This window comes from Cyrtonyx montezumae, unplaced genomic scaffold, assembly GCF_038088225.1.
Source record: "Cyrtonyx montezumae isolate F1298 unplaced genomic scaffold, pur_monq_1.0 scaffold_17, whole genome shotgun sequence".
Lineage (NCBI taxonomy): Eukaryota > Metazoa > Chordata > Aves > Galliformes > Odontophoridae > Cyrtonyx > Cyrtonyx montezumae.
This window is the reverse complement of record NW_027071903.1, coordinates 957,119-974,880: the sequence shown is the minus strand read 5'-3', so window position 1 is coordinate 974,880 and position 17,762 is coordinate 957,119. Positions and strand designations below refer to the sequence as shown.

The following is a 17,762-nucleotide window of genomic DNA, read 5'->3' as shown; positions in this document are numbered from 1 at the left end:
TATCATATATAATCTGAAAGTTTAAGCCACGATTTTGAAAAAATTAAAAAAAAAAAAAAAAACAGGACGAGGAGGACAAAATGTTTAAAATTTCAAAGCATCTGGAATATATGTTAATTTTTAGAAAGCTAACTTTCTCCCTTTTCTTTAGGAGTGGGGAAGGAATAGTAATAGATATCCCAACAGTTTTCTCTTAAGTTATTGAACAATATTACTGCAGAGAGGCACAATACCTCAGTGTTCCAATTGTATAACCTTTCCAGGTCTTTAGAAGAAAAACTTTGGTTACTTTTGTTTACTTCACACGTGGAAAACCACTTGTGCAGGTCAGCTAGGCCAGCTGCTGGTGAGAAATGTGAAAACCCCAATACCCAATCTTGTTGGCTCTGTTAAATACTGATAGCAACTCCTCCCATGACATCCTGGTGGGGAACAGCCCTCACAAAGCCAGGCAGCAGTGTTCTCCCACCAAGACACAAACTCTGGTGCACTGCCACTGAGCCAGCTATTCTTATCACCAGGGACCTGAGACAAAAATTGGGAATAGAAGTACTTAAAGCTCCATTAAACATAAAAGAGGGTAAATGTCATTAAAAATGTGTTATCAGTTCCATATGTTAAAGATACTCTGTTAAGGGTTCACAATTTAAACCGATACAACTTTAATCACAGCAAGCACTATTTCGTAACAGCAGTACCCCATAAGTGAAAACCACCTTTTCCAAAAGCGTTTTGCTTTCCTTGTGACATCACCATCCCCAAGTTGAACTGCCTAGTGCAAGGATTCTGCTTCATGCTGTGGTCAGTTGTGTCTGTATAAATTAGGCAGTTGAGTCAGACTGCTTCAATTCCCTGCTGCACACTGAAAGGAAAATGAGAAGGAGGTGAGTCAGGATCCAATTCTCACTTTTTCCTTGTTTCCAAGGACCAGCTGATATACTCTTGAGCATTCATTTGTGCAGTTCTTGATACTCCTGATCATTAAAAGGAAAAATTGTCATTCTGTACCATGTGTAATGAACAGAAACAGACAACAGCTAGAAAATAATTGAGTGACAAAGAGATGTGTCACCATTTGCAAATAGAATTTTTCCTTACATGTACCTAACCTGTCTTCTTGCTTCATGATGTACATAATTAAATTACCACAGATTGATTCCAGCTAAAACATGCTATTTTTGAAGAAATCAGGCAATTAGTTGCCATAGCAACCCAATTAAACCAGTTTTATACTCCTTATCTTAATTGCAGTATTAATTGAGAAGAGAAAATAAACCGAATACTTATCCTTTTCTTGCCATTTTAAATCTCTGTAAAAATATGAATTGCATGCAAAATATTGTTTTAATTTGTCATCACGGACTCATGATTAGAAAAAGAAATTAGAATGCCGAAAACAGTATTTAAGACGGATGGCATATGTCAGTAGCAATTTGATATGCTGAAAGAGCTGTGCTCTTTTGAAATGTAATTACTCAAAAATAGGATCTGCATATATTATCTGAGTGAATGAATGAAGCATTGCAACTTTTAGAAACTATTAGATACGTTCTGAAAAAAAATATCGATATGCCAATGCGTGTTTTTGAAACAAGAAACTTCATTTTCATGGGAAATCTTGGACCTCTTTCGTAGAAAATGTCAGTATGTAGCACTTATAAGGCCAGATTTCAAATATGTCAGACTCTGAGCAGCACACCCAAATCCCGACATTTTCCCACTCTATTGGCTCCATTTACCTTTCTTGAACCGTTAATGGAGTTCAGCTGGAACACAGAACATAATGCATCTGTCTGAATGGGATTTACGCCTGCAGTGAGAGTTACCTGCTGCCAAATCACCTCCTATGCACACATTGTCTGATTAGAGGAACAGCGTATGGAGGTAGAAAAGAAACAGGAGGGAGGAGACTGAAATTTCACTGTAGATTTTCATGGCAGTATCACTGGAAAGCACGAAGCGTTATTTCTTACAGTCTATATTTGAAGTATAATCACTTAAAGAGAGAGCCTGTAGCACAGCTTAACTGCACCATGTACAGCCTGGCTGCAGAGCACCGTCCAAACACTGTGGGAATTTCTGAAATACTCCTTTCATTCTTCATTCCCCTCCGACCTTGCTCTATTAAATACAAGGATACAGCTTCTCCTTTAGACAAATGTGAAGCTGAAAATGGAGAAATTGGTTAAAAAAAAGAAAAAATCCACATCCAAGGGGGAGATATTAGGCAGTCCGACATTTTACAGTTCGTTACATAGGAGTAAAATGAAGGAAATTCTGTAGATGCCATTGCAAATGTTCAGTTGACCTTCATACGATTATGATTCAGACGTGGTTTACAAAAGTTTGAAGTGAGAAGACTTTATTCATGGTGGGGCAGAGGAAATGTAATTGTGCCAGAAATTAGAGAACTCACATTCTCAAGGGCTTCTTTTAGGCTCAGATATGAAGAAAAATTGTTCTTGCAGTAATTGATCAAACAGTTCGTTCCACCATCTCATTCTGTATCTGTGCAACTGTTAGCTCACAAAGTCTCAGTGGGAAAAAAAAAGTTGGAATGGAGCACTGCAGGTTACATAAATGATAGCACAAGTGGATTAAAAACTGCTGCTAAATGGTAAACCATAAATATTCCAGTAAAACTGAGAGCAAATGAATTTCCATTCTGTCAGTCTGAGAAGAAATCTATATGGCAGTGGTACCCTACACGTCCGGCACCGAACAAACTGCTTGCTCGAGGAATTAAATGGCCTTGTAATTTTTGCATCATGGCATAGAAGGACACAGATAACATGTATTAATTTGATGGTGCTGGGAGCTTAATTTAATAAGAGGAACTGAGTGCAGAAGTCTTCTTGCCATTCATAATGAGCATGTGAAAAGTGACAGTTCATGCTCCGTTCCTTCTAAAAGCAGTCCTAGCTTCTAGCAGTACTGTGGCTTAAATCTGTGTTAGCTGATGGATTCTTTAAATTGGTTGAATTTTCCTTGCAAATTTAATCTCTCTTTTTTTTTTTAGTATAATAGTTGAACTTAAATACACTTTTTCCTAAATGTTTTTAATTATAAATTGTGCTGCAAAGGTATTTACACATAAATATTCCTTTGTGGTAATGACCAAGATACAAAACATTAGCATTTTAAATACAGAACACTTCACAAGTTCAACTTTCCATGCTAGTGGGTGAACTTTCTAAACTTAAGTGAATACATGCAGTCACGTATCATAATGCTTTCAGGTTTGTATCTAGGGCTTTTCTTGTTAGTTAATTACCAGTCCTTTGTTCCTTAGCTGTGGCACAAAACAAATCATAGTATTTACAAGCGAATTGACTTTCATCTAATTTAGTCAAAGCTTATTTTCACATTGCATGTGGAAAACTATTTGTGTGTGTGTTTGATAATACTTCTTTCTTGTGCAACTTGTTCAAAGTTTAGGTCAAGTCAAGTTTGGTGTCAGAACAGAAAAAGAATTAAACTAGAAAGATTTTCCTATTAGCAGAAAAAATATTATTCTTAAATAATAAATCCTTTAAATCCCTTCATAAATCCTTTAAATCTACAAATAAAGAAGAAAAATATGTATATATAAGAATATATCAGACTTTCCTAAGTGGGATTTTAAAAGAACAGAACTCAGAAAGCTGCAACAAAAGGACTACATCTTCATGACTTTTTTCCTCTTTCTGACGCATGTGAACAAAACTTTCAATCTTGAAAATAATCAGCCAACTTAAACTAGTAAGAAATATTGCTCTCTGGGAGTAGACAGTGGTGACTTAGTTATGAATGACCATATTTATCTATTGCATGCCCAGCTCTAGCAGACTGACACGGACAGCCGGTGGTATATTCCCTGAGGCTTCCTTAGTATTGAATGAAACAACTCCATGAAGTCAAAACAATCCAAGGAAAGTCAACATTTTGAGTTTACATCACATAAAGCCAACTTTCACATCAGGGATGTGATGCTACGTAGTTATTAGCATCTTCACTATCTGAATGCTTCCATAGATATGTTTACACAAGGTGTGGACTTCTTATTCATGCAGTGTGGAATCTTTTATGACACTAACCGTAGGAAGATGTGGTAGAAATACAAGTGTCTACACAGTGCCATAAAATAGGATGCTCTGTAGGCAACTCCCAGTCGCTTCCTGAGTGTTCCTTTGGATAGCCCTAAAAGTGAAGTCCTTGACTTTCACTTTTAGTAGCATTTTGTTTCAGGTGTGTCTGGCACAGTATGAAAGTCTCACCCTTGTCTGGCATGAGCCAACTCTGTATTTCTTCTCCCATTTCAAATACATGAAAATAGTTGGTATTCAAAGATACACTGATATGGAATTTCTTAATTCAGTTTCAAGTCAGTCTGAATATTGGTTTTAATTTCACAAAGCACAGCTCAGCTGTATTAGAAATCTGTACACAACATCACATTTCTGTTTGGAAACTAAAAACGAGAACATGAAATGGCTCTTTATGTCCATAACAATGTTATGCTCAGATTAAGTGCATCATCAGCCATTCAACCACAATTGCTTGTTAGACATGCCATTTTATGCAAGTCTTAATACTTAAGAGAAATGTCATCTTAATCCATGGTCATCATTGTCCATAATTGGTATCTTTTAAGCATCTGACTTACCTGATTTGCAGCCTCATTTGAGCAGTTAGATGTCTAAATGACCTCATTGTTCCTGTGGGAACTTTCTGGAGCAAAACTGAATTTCAGATTTTAAATTTCTTGGCCAGGTTTTTCTTCAGAGTGCTTATAATTTAAGATATAAGACTAATAATTCTAATAAGGTTCTGTGCAGCTTTTTGTTAAAATACAGGCACATAGAAACAGACACTTTTATAATTCTATAACTTTTTTTAATGCTTTAAAAAAAAAAAAGGTAACAATATGGTCATTTGTGCTTTCTGTACTAAAATCCGGTTTAAAATCTATGTCTTCTGGTAACAGCCTTTTGCATTACAGATTCTAGGTCACAGACAATAAATTCTGTCATATCCTATGCTGGTCTCTAACTTGAAATAGGACTACTTTTGTTAGTGTTTTTTAACTTGTTGAATCTTACAACAGCACTAGCTATTGCTTAACTGAAGACTGCTACCAGAAGATTTTTATGTGGTCAAATGCTAGGAGATTAAGAGATTAACAGTCTTGATGCAGTTCAGATAAGCATATCATAGATTTCCAATTACATCATGATCTGAGATGAGTTTGTAAATTTTCAGTATTGCCAATCTAAGTTTTAATCCTCCAATCCTTAACAAACTTGGAAGCTTTTACTCACATTGCTGTCTCAAGGTTACTCATTAAGGATCTCATTTTTTACTTAGATTATTAAAATCAGGCTACAATAGCAAGCTCTGACTTTCTTTCAGTGTGAAATTAGCCACCCCTCAGTCCATTTTAGCATCTTTTACATGAGTAATGTGACAACATTTGATTCATATGTATGCCATAGTATATCCACAGCTGTGCCACTTGTGGAGTGTGCAGCAGGAGTTTGAAATGTTCTGTTTCAAATGAGTACCTAAAAGTTCCAAGTATTCGGTTTCATCAGGAATGACCAGTTCAGTGATAAAATGGGAACTGAGCTCTTCTGAAAAGATGTTCCCAAGGGTTATTGGACTGAGCCCTTTATGTCTTGGTTTATGCATTAATTCTCCTTTCAGCTGCAAAGTTTTACAATAAGAATTAGTTCTATTTCAGGATTAAAATGCGCTAAAGAAATCTTTCATTTCAAAACTAGAGCTGTCTAGAGATCATGGGATTTTTGAGTGTTTCTTATTTCAAAAGCATAATACTGTCACATTTATAAAAGTCATATATTCCCAGTGGATATATTGTGACCATATTTCCTTGATTCATTTTTTTTTTGTTGCATATTTTATGACATGTGTGTTAACAAGTGTCAGTTTATGACCTTGACATTTGCTTATTTTTCTTTTGGAAGTCTTCGTAAATCACCAGAAGATTTTGTTTAAATCATTAGAAATAAAACAGCCAGAGAATAAGTCACCTCAATGGACAGAAGCAATTTCCTTCCTCCCTGTTTATGCAGTAGAGTTGACTGGCCCATGAGCCATATGAAGATAGGGAAACATTAATGTGGCAGAGAAAATGCAGTCATATTTGCTTTTGACAAAATAACAGTACATTCATAATGCTGTTGGCTTCTTAATTTCAAAAGGCAGATTTTAATATTACCGACTTCAGACAAAGATAAGAAGGGCAGTGCATACGACATTATCAGTCCAGTGTGGAAATAATGCATTCAAAATTAAAGACAGCAGTTTAATTAAGTGCATGAAAGGCTGGCTTTTATGATCATATTTCAAATACTCGAATGTCTTTTCATCCATTCTGCTGTATGACTTTGCTTAATAATATATCAAGAACAAAAAATGTATTGGAGCCTTTCTGCAAATTCAATTAGTCCAATAAAAAGTGAAAAATAATTTCTTTTTCATTAAAAAGAACTCAACCCTAACCCTTCTGATGACAAAGTGAGAGATGAGTGAGGGAGAAAGCTAAAGAACTATGAAAATTCTGTCTTTGTTATGCATTTATGTGTGCATGAAACAGATGAAGTGTCACCATTAGTATCATTTGTTATTGAAAGGACTAATTGCGTTCTGTTACAGTTAGTAGTTTATCAGATCCAGACCACAGGGTATTTACTTCTCTCTTAGGATGCACTCTCAGTGCAAGAGTAATTCTGTAGTTCATTGGGCTGCAGGCAGAAGTGCTAAACGTCAGACTATCATGACACATTGCACTAGTGCTTTACAGGTTAAGTACAGCCTCTTCAATTCTACCTGCTGAGGGTTTACAGCTGTGGGAAGTGCAGAGATCACAGATGGTGTGTCCTAAGCCAGTAAACTGAGCATCACAAAATGACCCTTCAGTAAGTGCAGCATTTCAAATGGGAAATTATTAGCTATGGTAAACAATGCAGGAAGAAATGTGCATTTAGGAAAAAAAAAATGAGAATTGTCAAAATGATCTGTAAGGGGACGAAGATGTAATAAGATATTGAGCTTTAGAGTGAAAGCAGTAGGTTCCTGGCTCAGCCATGGCACACATCTGTAGTGACTTAAAGTTATTACTACTTGTCAGACCCTCTCTGATCTCCCTGAAATGAGGTGCTGGCATTGTCCAGCTCCCAGTGGGCAGCTGTCCCCTTTGCAAACACTGCTGGTGCCACAGCTGGTTTGCCAGTCGCAGCCTCAGCATGAATGCTTGCAGTGTATCATGGTGTATAAACAGCAGCCTCACCTCTGAAACTGGTTCCTACAGGTCATGGCTGAGATGGGCTAGAAGATAATTTGAGAAGGTTTGAAACTCCACCAACACAGGGTAGCTCAGGCTAAATAAAAAATGAAGTTTTCTAGAGTTGCATGCTGATACGTTTTACTTCTGCTAATGTCATCACTATACAAATTGTCTCTCCTCTGCTGTCACTTTTCCTCCTATTTGTCTCGTCTTCAGTTCTTTTAATACCACACTGTCTAAGCAGGGGATATTTCCCACTATGATTTTCTCAGTATGCATTTATGAACAGATTGTTCCAGATATCTATTCATGTCCTAATCTCATTTTGACTTCAAATTTAGAATAATTGTCCATACTGTGGAGAAACAGACAGACTGCATTTTGAAAATATAGCAACAATTTACAACAGTAATTCTTCAATTTTAAAAGCAATAGTTCTCTCATAAAAGAAGAAAGATGTATAAAAATTGTGTTCCTTGGCATCCATGCAGATACAAATAAGACAAATGTTTATGGAAGGTTAATTCTAATAAATATTTGTTTGTTCTTCCTATAGGTAACCCTCCTGCTACGGGTACAGGAACTTTACACATCACCTTGGAGGATGTCAATGACAATGTCCCATCCCTTTACCCAACACTGGCTAAAGTCTGTGATGATGCTAAAGATCTCAGAGTAGTGGTACTAGGAGCATCAGACAAAGACCTCCATCCCAACACAGATCCATTTAAATTTGAACTGAGTAAGCAATCCGGCCCAGAAAAGTTGTGGAGAATCACTAAGCTTAACAGTAAGTCCATTATTTTCTTTTTTTTATGTCTTTATTCTTCTTGCCTCTACATCCCATGCTGAGACTGTTACACGAATTCAGCAGCAGTAATGCATGGAAATCCTGCAGGATGGATTGATCCATTACTACTACTTTCCAGTGCCTCTACAAATGCGACTGAGGATCCTCTTTGCCTCCATTATTGCAGTAGGACACTACTTACTCATGTTAAGCTTGTTGTCTCCCAGGACACCCAGGTCACTTTCAGTGATTTTCCCTAATCTTTTAGCAGTTCATTTCATATTCTGCTTAGAAGGAACTAAAAGATGGATGCAACATCTGTACCTACCTCCAGGATATCATGGACAGTGTGGAGGAGCCATTCCCTTGCCTTTTTTCCTGTTCTACAGTCATCAAGCTGATAAAACCTCCTAAAAGAGCACACTCACCTGGGCAGCAGATCTGAGGATCTGAAGGTGCATTACTTGCAGCTTCACTGCCTTCTCAGTCAAACTGGGGAAGCAATTAAACCTTCTTTCCAGGAATGGATTTTTCCTTTGGCAAATAGATACATTCTTTCTGCTTGTGTTGCCTTGGGCATGACATGCCTTAGCATTTCATTACTATACTTGTTTCTACAATAAAGTATGCTAATAATTTGTGGCCCTAATATTAAACAAAAGGGACTCTTGAAGGTATTACTTTTGATGGGGGCTTGGAAGATGCTTGCAGTTAGTTTTGAACCCCTGAAAGAATTTCTGTAACTGCCTATTTTTATTTCTCATGCAATTCCATTCTCTATTCTTAGAGCGCTCTCATTTTCCTCTTAATTTCCATGAGTAACTGTGGCATGTCTGATATTTACAAATGCTTCTTCCTATCCAAACGACCACTATTTCACTATTTCTTACCTCATCCTTTGCAGATACTCACGCCCAGGTCGTCCTGCTTCAAAACCTGAAAAAGGCCAATTACAACATCCCAATCTCAGTGACAGATTCTGGAAAACCTCCTCTGACTAACAACACAGAACTGAAATTACAAGTGTGTTCCTGCAAGAAATCCAGAATGGACTGCAGTGCAAGTGATGCCCTTCATATCAGCATGACCCTTATTCTTCTTTCACTCTTCAGTTTATTTTGTAAGTCTTTTCCTTAAGCGTAAGTAATGAAATGTTATTTATCTGCTCATTTTTGCACTATAAGAAACCTTACCAAGAGAGAAGTTAGTGAACTTTATTTTTTCCCTGACGAAGATGCTATACAGAAGTAGGAGGGGAGGGATTTTTCACAGTCAAAAAATAGCAACAAATGCAGGGTTGTCAAATTAAGAAACAGAAGCAATAATTCTTAGAAGAATCAAAGAGAATTAAAGCTAGCATATGATAAACTAAGAAGTACCAGCTGTAGTAACAGATTTCTGAGATGCTTTCTTTCATCTCTCCCCACTTGAATTCAATTCAAAAGCAGAAACCGAAGATTAAAAGGTGTTCTTGTAACAATAACTGTTCTGGGTCACCATGAAAATGAGTACCGTCTGCTTCAATCTATTTGTCCGTAAAGTGCGCAAGCAATTGGAACATAAGGAACTTATTCAAGATTCTGGGCTTAGAGACACTCAAACTGATAACCAGAATAGCAAGTCTGTGTTGAGGGAAAATGAACTGATGCATAAAGGAAGCTTCTGCTGCTTTAGAGAATGCTTTCTAAAAGTCTTATGAAATTCCTAATCTGAACTAGGAGTTAAAAAAAAGAAATCTCAGAATGACTTAGGAGCAGGAATTGAGACTACAGAATTCTACCATCCAACCCAAATGTGTCCCTGTCTTGCTTTGCAACAGTTTTCAATAGGTTTTTAATGCACTATTATTTTGAGTTCCTTAAATGTTGAAAAGAAATTGCTGTATCCTGTAGCTATGGTAGAGAATCTATTATTCAAGGACTATTACCATCACATATTGTTAGTAAAATGAATTGTATGGTGAATTAACTCTCAAGCCATGGTGAAAGGTCTTAGATTCTTGATGAAGTACAGCCTACCATTAGACAGAGATAGAGGCCAAGACAGTTTACACATCTGAGGCTTTGTGCATGCTTGATTACATATCTGTGGGGTTTTTTTTCTATAGTATATTACTTTTATCCCAGAAGGTTAGCATGAAGGTTATTGTGAGAGAACTAGATAATGTTGGTGATGCTCTTTGAAGATGAAAAAGACTAGATAAATGTTAAGTGAAAATTCCCATTCTTTGTTCTAATCAGCAACATCTGTCTTTGGTCCAGTTATTCTGGGTTTAGTCAACTAGAAACAAATGCAGACTTCAGCTGTTAGAAGTAATATGTTAGAAATATGTGACAGTACATGACAGCATTGCATCAGTGATATACAGGTGCAGCCCATTGCTTCAAATACATTCTCATTACCTCTTCATAAATGTTGCTGTTGCTGCACTAAACATGACTTTCATCACTGGGCTAACATTCCTGGATGTGATTTACACTTGAACTTTATTTACATTATTGCATCTGCTCAGACTATAAGGTAGAAAAATGCATTTTGCTTTTGAAAGCATTCACATTTCTAGGTTTTGGAAAATGTTTCTTGAGTTGCTCTTCTTGACTACAGATCTTCTCCAGCTGAACTGTGAGCAGAACATGGGCTCCTAGGACCTGAATGGTGTACGGTGCTCACATTGATACAGAGATTCCCCTTTCTACTACTGTAAAAGAATAAGTAGCACGGAATTGTCTTGACATGTCTGTATTGTTTCCTAGTGTACAGAGCCTTTTCACAACCCTAGAGTTGTAATTTTAACCTAAGAATGGAGTAAGATTCTGCATATAATCTGGCATCAGTTTGTTCAGTGCTGTGCCCTGGGTTGTTTCCTGAGCAAAACAAGAACGGGGATGTGGCAGGTGAGTTGAAGGGATAGGGAAGGAAGGGTCTCCATCCTGAGACAGAGGATGTTTAGTATGTTTTTTGTTGATGCATATGAGAGCACTCCCTAGCTAGGCTTCAGCATAGAGAGATCTAATCCTCAGTGCAGGTCTGCATTCATTTTTTGCTGAAATTTGCACTATAGAGTTGTGTGTTTTGGCTTCATCCAGTTATGCAGAGAGAGGCTGGTACTCTGTGTCTGCTATAGTTATCTTTTCATGCTTGTGCAAAACCAGAAAGCATAGCAATTATTTTTCTCATGTGTAGATGACTACATAGAGAGGTGAAAGAATGAAGCCAGGACCCAGTTTAAATAATGTGATTCTGTATTTGAACCTCTATAAAATGTGCTGATATCATTGCATTTCAAATTCATTTTCACACACAGTTCTTTTATAACTGTGATTAGTTTCACCACAGTGTTTTGTCTAGTCCAAATATTTATCAGAGTAATCAAAGATTATGATGCCATAAAAACAAAAAGAACTTTAGTGCTTATTGAACAGATGAAATACCCCATTTCTAGTGGCAAGTTATGGATTTAATTTTTGGAAAAGCCCTACTGAGGCTCAGTTTGCTCCCAGTGTTTATCTTTTATGAGGCTCTTTTTCCTAGGAGGTAAATCCTTCAGTCAAATGAACTTTGTTATTCATGCCAAAGTATGTCTCTTTGTGTTTGAAATCTGGTGTGAGGATAGATAGCCCTATGAAAGCTGCTCATGGTGAAAGTGCCCTGCATGATTCTCCTTGCTAAACAAAACATGGTACAATTACTATCTTACTTGGAATGCGTGCTTCTTTTGTAAGTCATGGAAGAAGACATATGTGGCAAATTTCTGAAGTAACTGAGCACAGAGCTGGAGAGTCTGATTAAAACTGCAAAGCATGCAAAAAATAGAACCTATTCTGTAGCTGCCTACAGTGCTCAGTATAATGAGATACAGAGTGGCCCAGAAGCCCTTGGAAAGGCAGGTATACTTCAAACAAGAAAAGCTTTGGAGCTCTTATCACCCAAAGGAGGAAATGAAGGATACTGAAGTCTATGGGCAGTGTTATGTTGCTATTCCAGAACAAAACAATAAGATGTTTGGTACAGATGGCAGCTACAGAGTTGACTGGGGAAGAAAAAAGACATCCTTGTTTATTCTGTACTTACCCTAACTTAATATTTCTGATAGCCACTGAATTGAAGCTGGCAAGACATATTACTGGCAGGTACAAGACTGTCCAAAGTTATAATAGTCAATGCTAATAAATATTGGAAAGAATATTAAATCTCATGTCACTACTGCAGGCACCATGTTTCAAACAAGACTTAGTTTAACAGCATCTTGTCCTCTGTCAGCTTCTCCTAGCTGCAGCTGCAGATAAGATAGGACCAATTTGTTTCAGATACAATTTAGAATTTCAGTAATTCAGACTGAGGAAATGAACAGACAGAGTGCGCTGGATTTCCTAGTGAAAGAGAAGGACTACATAAATCTGTTACTTGAGGAGGATGAGTTGGAGAAAAGGAGGGTATGTTGCTGAGCAGGTCTGGTGCTGGGTCTGAGATTGTCCCTGCTGTTCCTTACTCTGCTGTGTTGGTTCAGTTGTTTGATTTTAATGTGTGGTGTTGCTTTCATTTGGTTTTAGTAACCTGACCAGTGATCTACAAAGGTGTAAGTTAAGTAAGTTATCTTGAACATAATAAGTAAAATATTCCATTACTAGGAAGAGAATGTAAGGTAAGAGGCCGTAGGGGTAAGAAATTAAATGAGCTGCAAGTCTCTGCATTGGAATTAATTTGCTAAACTGAGGGTGAGAGGCCTCAGGTATGTTGAAAAACAGGAGACTTGCACAGATGTCAGTGCCATGATTGCAAAGATGCCTTAAAGACACTCTTGACTAACTTACTATTAATTGCCCTAACTTTTCCTCTTTTAATGCCTCCCCTCCCTTTTTATGGTATTTTTCATAGTATTTTTCTGATTTGAAGAATACAGCTATAGCATAGACAAAATGTTTGGTTTTTCTTACTTGAAAGTTAGATATTAAGTAAATCATTTCAAAAATTTAAATGGTATTAGCAGACTGAGTTGAACTTGTCTGAACATACAGTTAGAAGTGCAGTGTTCTCTTACAACTAGTTCATTTTTCAAAGTAATAGAAACGCCATCTGGATCATCTCTTGTACATCCTATGTCACTTTTTGCAGGAACATCAAGTGTTTCAAGACTGAAACAATGCATTCTTGAATGACATGAGACTAGGACAAATCACAGAAAGATCAATCTATTCTTCAGGAATAGACTGATCTTTCAATTTACAAGTGTAGTTTTGTTAGCTGTAGATTCAGTTTTCAGACTATACCCGGAGTTACTTGGCTGAGATATAACACAATTCATTCTTTTACATTAGGACCTCCCCCTCACTCCCAAAAATAGAAAAAACTAATTCCCATTCCACATGAAGGGAAGGATGGTTTGAGGGTTAAGGAAGCATAATCTGTCTTGATAGGAGTCTCACTTGTAACACAGACCTCTGTGTCTTGTCTTCTAATTTCTCTGCAGGTGTACTGTGTCCTGCAGGCTGTTGTGCAGTGGGCTTTGGGAGCACACCTACAGTTAATGGGGCTTGAAATGACACAGAAATATCCATATGTACATACATAATTGGAGAGAAGATGTTTATATACCTACTCATGTAGATATGACAAATAGAAATACCTTCACATAAACATATTTAAAATGTACTTCATGAGATGAAATTTTATTGAGTCAATTAGGTGGGGAATGGTGTTTTACGCATATTTTAAACCATCCAAACGTGTTCTAGATGTATAGCCTTGGAAAAATACACTACACTTTAAAAGTTGTGTGTTTGGAATGCAAAACAGAAAAACATTACCAGCAAATACAGTTACTTCACTAAAAGCTGTAATATTGTTCCTGATGGTCATTCTGTAGACATGAAATGAACATTTAAAGAGATTAGTTTGATAGTGGTGTGAATTCAAATGAACATTTTATGTTTTCATTTTCTCAGTAGTAACCATTGATATATAATAGTTTGTGTTTCTTTTCAGAAGAGCTTCTTAACGTCAGCTAAATATTGTTCTGGCGTGGACTGTGACTAAAACCTAGAATTGAACAGATGCCCACTTCAATTTTTTTTTCTGTCTACAATAGCAGTTAAAAAACAATAAAAAGTGTAGCTACTACACTATCCTACCTCATCATATCCCAGCATCATGCTCCTCATGTCAACACCTTGCTATTCATTTGAATGTGACATTCAAGATTTGATTGTAATTAAGGGTTAAATGGCATTGCTCTGCTTCTTGCTGATATCTGGGGTATTTCACACCTATATCTTAAAACCCTAATTTAGCCATACACATAATGTCTGTATGTCATTGGTTGATATTCACGCTGGTCAAGCTTTAAATTCCTCTTCAAAGTTTTTGAAATAAAGCCTGGTAAATACCACTGTAGTCAACCTTCCCGATTTTATTTCTTCTCTTCCATGGCTTCAAAGCATACTATTTGCCACTCATTAATATCCTTGCTTAATAAGAATTTCTTTTAGATGATTCTTTTAGTATTTCAAGCTGGGATTAGAATACACCTGCAGATCTGAATGTGTCTGGACTATTTAGATTCATGTCCTACTTAAAAACTAGTAGTAAACTAACCTGTACTGCTGTGGCAGTTGAGATCTGACTGCCTGAACAGTTACACACTGCCTTAAAAGGTTGTTTAGCTGCTATTTTTTAGTGCATTTCATTTCCAGCATACATATGAAAAATTAGATTTGTTCAACGCTACTATTTCAAAACTGTGCTTACTTATTTCACTTGCTGCATATTTTCAACTGTTCAGCTAAATTTATCAGATTAGAGCATCAGAAAATGTATTTCCAGACTGCAGGTAATCACCTCTCCACTTTTGTTTTCAATGAACTGGCAAAGAAAGGAAGCAATTGTTTGCTTCAAGCAAAGGTGACATTGTTCAGACAAAGCATCCAGCTAAAATCCATATCCATTTAAAAAAAGAAAAAAAAAAAACATCAACAATGCAACAGTCTTATCTGCTTTATCACAGAATTTACTTCACCACCACACCCAATAAGAGGCAAGAACTCCATGACAAATAGGAATTGTGTAAGATAAACGTAGTAGTGCGATGCATAGTACATGCTTCTAGAATTTCAAAGCAAATTTAACTAGCCTTTTAGTTAATGAACTTTTCTCTCACATAAATATTTGTTAGTACTATACACACATACATTTTGTGCATGTGAGCACCTGAAGTTCAATATCGACACTGATATATGAGCACCTACTGGAACCTCAAATAGAATTACAAGACATTCATTTCACAAACAATGCCAATTCATACAGTGTTTTTCCTATCACTAAAAATTTTGGAATCATATCTCCTTATAATCAGTTTCCCTCTTATGTATGATGTTACAGAAGTGCAAGTTTTCAGGATAAACTGATTTTCCTTGTAAAAAAGTTTATAATGTTATTACTGTCCAGTGAGATCACAAATTTGCACTAGCCACAAGCATACCTAATAATAAAAATGGATTTCTTATTTGCTCTAGTAAGATTGTACATTATCTGCCTGGGGAAAAGCTGTTTCAGCCTTTTTAACTCGGTGAGATTTGGCATGAAAAGATCCCTTTCTTTCCCTCAGAAGACAATTTCCAGGAAGTCACAACTAATGACCACTACAACCTGGCACTTCCATCAACATACAGTCAGTGCACTGGACCACAGCTGAATGTAGCTACGTAGTGATTATTTTACAGAAATGTACACCATATTATACTTTAATGTCATGTGGTGCAAACGCTGACACTACCAGTGTTGAAAATTACCTATGACAAATCAACCAGTGATGTACATGAAAACCTTTTCTGTTTCTGTAGGTTCTACACAGAAGCTATATTAATAACTGTGTATCTAATTAATGCCCTTTTATAGATGCTAAAGTCAGGAAAGAAGTACCTGAATGTTGATTAACTGCCTCATCAGAAACATGGCTCTGATCTCTTCTACCAGTTTTCCATTACCCCTTTAACATTACTGCAGTTTCGATAAAGTCCATGATGTAATGTCGACTTCTAATTAAGCAAAGATTAATGTAATATTTCTGATGAGAAGGTAATTAAAGGAAATCTAAAGAAATGGAGCATGCCTGAGTTGAACTCCAGACTCCAGCTGTGTTAACTTTCTTCGCTGTGTTAAATGAGAATTAGAGGATGAATACATTTTGGTTAAAGTTCATTCCTTCACAGAGGGTCACCATGAAACTTAAATGCTTTCAATTTTTAAAAGGTTTAAGCTGCAATTTAAGAAACATAGTCTGGGTAATGGGAGAGGTGGAAGGAAATGATAACTCTGGACTCATAAGGTACACATCTTCCTAAGTCTTTAGATTAATCATCTATATTTTTAATCATACAAATCAGCATAAGGGATAAACTTTAAATTAGTCCACTATGGAGTAGACAGGTGGCTACAGTAATTGAAGAAATCAATATTATAGATGCTTACCTTGTATTAACTGACATCCTCCTTTTTCAGTTTTCAAAGCCATTCAGGGTCCAAAACCCCACGAGTAGATGATTCAAATCTCAGTCCTGTGAAGTCTGCCACCAGCTTCAACTCTTTTAACCTTTCAAACTCAATCTACATCAACTGATGTTAGTAGGAGTAAAAAGAATATTTTTTTCCACCTTAGATATCTACATTGTGGATCTCCCTACCCTACAGTGCATACTCAGACCTACATTCCTATAGCACTATTATATTCCATCCAGATCAAAGTGTGCATTTCTTGTATTTTTATTTATTTATTTATTTCATCAACATAGCAAGCATGACCTTCTGGTGCTAAAATATTAACACCAGCAAACACCATTCATTTATGATAATGAGCCATGCCTTCTTACCTGAGACCATGTTAACCATAACAGTAATAATTCAGACAGCAAGCACACAACTCTGAAGTTTTCACCATTACCTCACTATTTGGCTGTTACCTCAAAAGGAACTTAGCTGAATGTCTCTCTACAGTGTAGAGTAGGTAGAGCTGAGACCTGTGAGATTAAAAATGTGAACAGTCACATTAGAGACTACAGTGAGAGTGATTTCTGGGGGACAATAAGTTCTATATAATTATGTTAGCTTTATGCTGGTTGTGCATCCCCCAGGTGCTCTTAAGGCAGAGAAGGTTGGCTATTGGCAATATGAGAACATGATGCATGGGCCACACCTCTCTGGCTTTTTTGTCTACAGCTGTACACAGCAAATCACTTGTTGTTTTTAATGTGATTTCTATCTACCTACAACACCTGAGGTGTAGTAATCCTTGAGACCACCTTACATATGATACTAATAAAATTACTAACCATAATGATCATTACTGTACAGATCCAAACCTGCCAGGAATGGGCTTACCAGGGCATTAAGTAAGTCCATAAAAGGGCTAGCTAGCTAACAGATTAACAAACGTGCTCCTTGCACAAAATATTTGCACGTTTTATGCTCATAGTATTCCTTAAATACTAGCATGTGCAATACAAGTATGTGCAATACAAGCTGTAAATCACATGTAATATAAAATAGATGAGAAAGAAGAAAAAAAAAAGAAAACATTGAAGTCAATGAGTAAACAGTTGAAGTCTATAGCCTTTAGATTAGCAGCTTACATCTGAGACTCAAGATGTAACCCTAATAATTTGTCACTGCCTACATATTTCTAGATCTTTTATT

General features: G+C 36.6%; 1 protein-coding gene across 2 annotated transcripts in view; it reads left to right on the top strand.

Annotated features, from left to right (window-relative positions):
- CDH13 (cadherin 13) overlaps positions 1 to 17,762 on the top strand; it is a 427,603-nt gene that overhangs the window by 403,748 nt on the left and 6,093 nt on the right. Inside the window, exons 12-13 of one of the 2 annotated variants that reach the window (XM_065733108.1) lie at positions 7,845 to 8,078; positions 8,983 to 9,198. In XM_065733108.1, coding sequence (XP_065589180.1) covers positions 7,845 to 8,078; positions 8,983 to 9,198 — 450 coding nt within the window. Of the gene's footprint in view, positions 1 to 7,844; positions 8,079 to 8,982; positions 9,216 to 17,762 lie in introns of those variants that run through there. The other variant, XM_065733107.1, reaches the window with a different exon arrangement.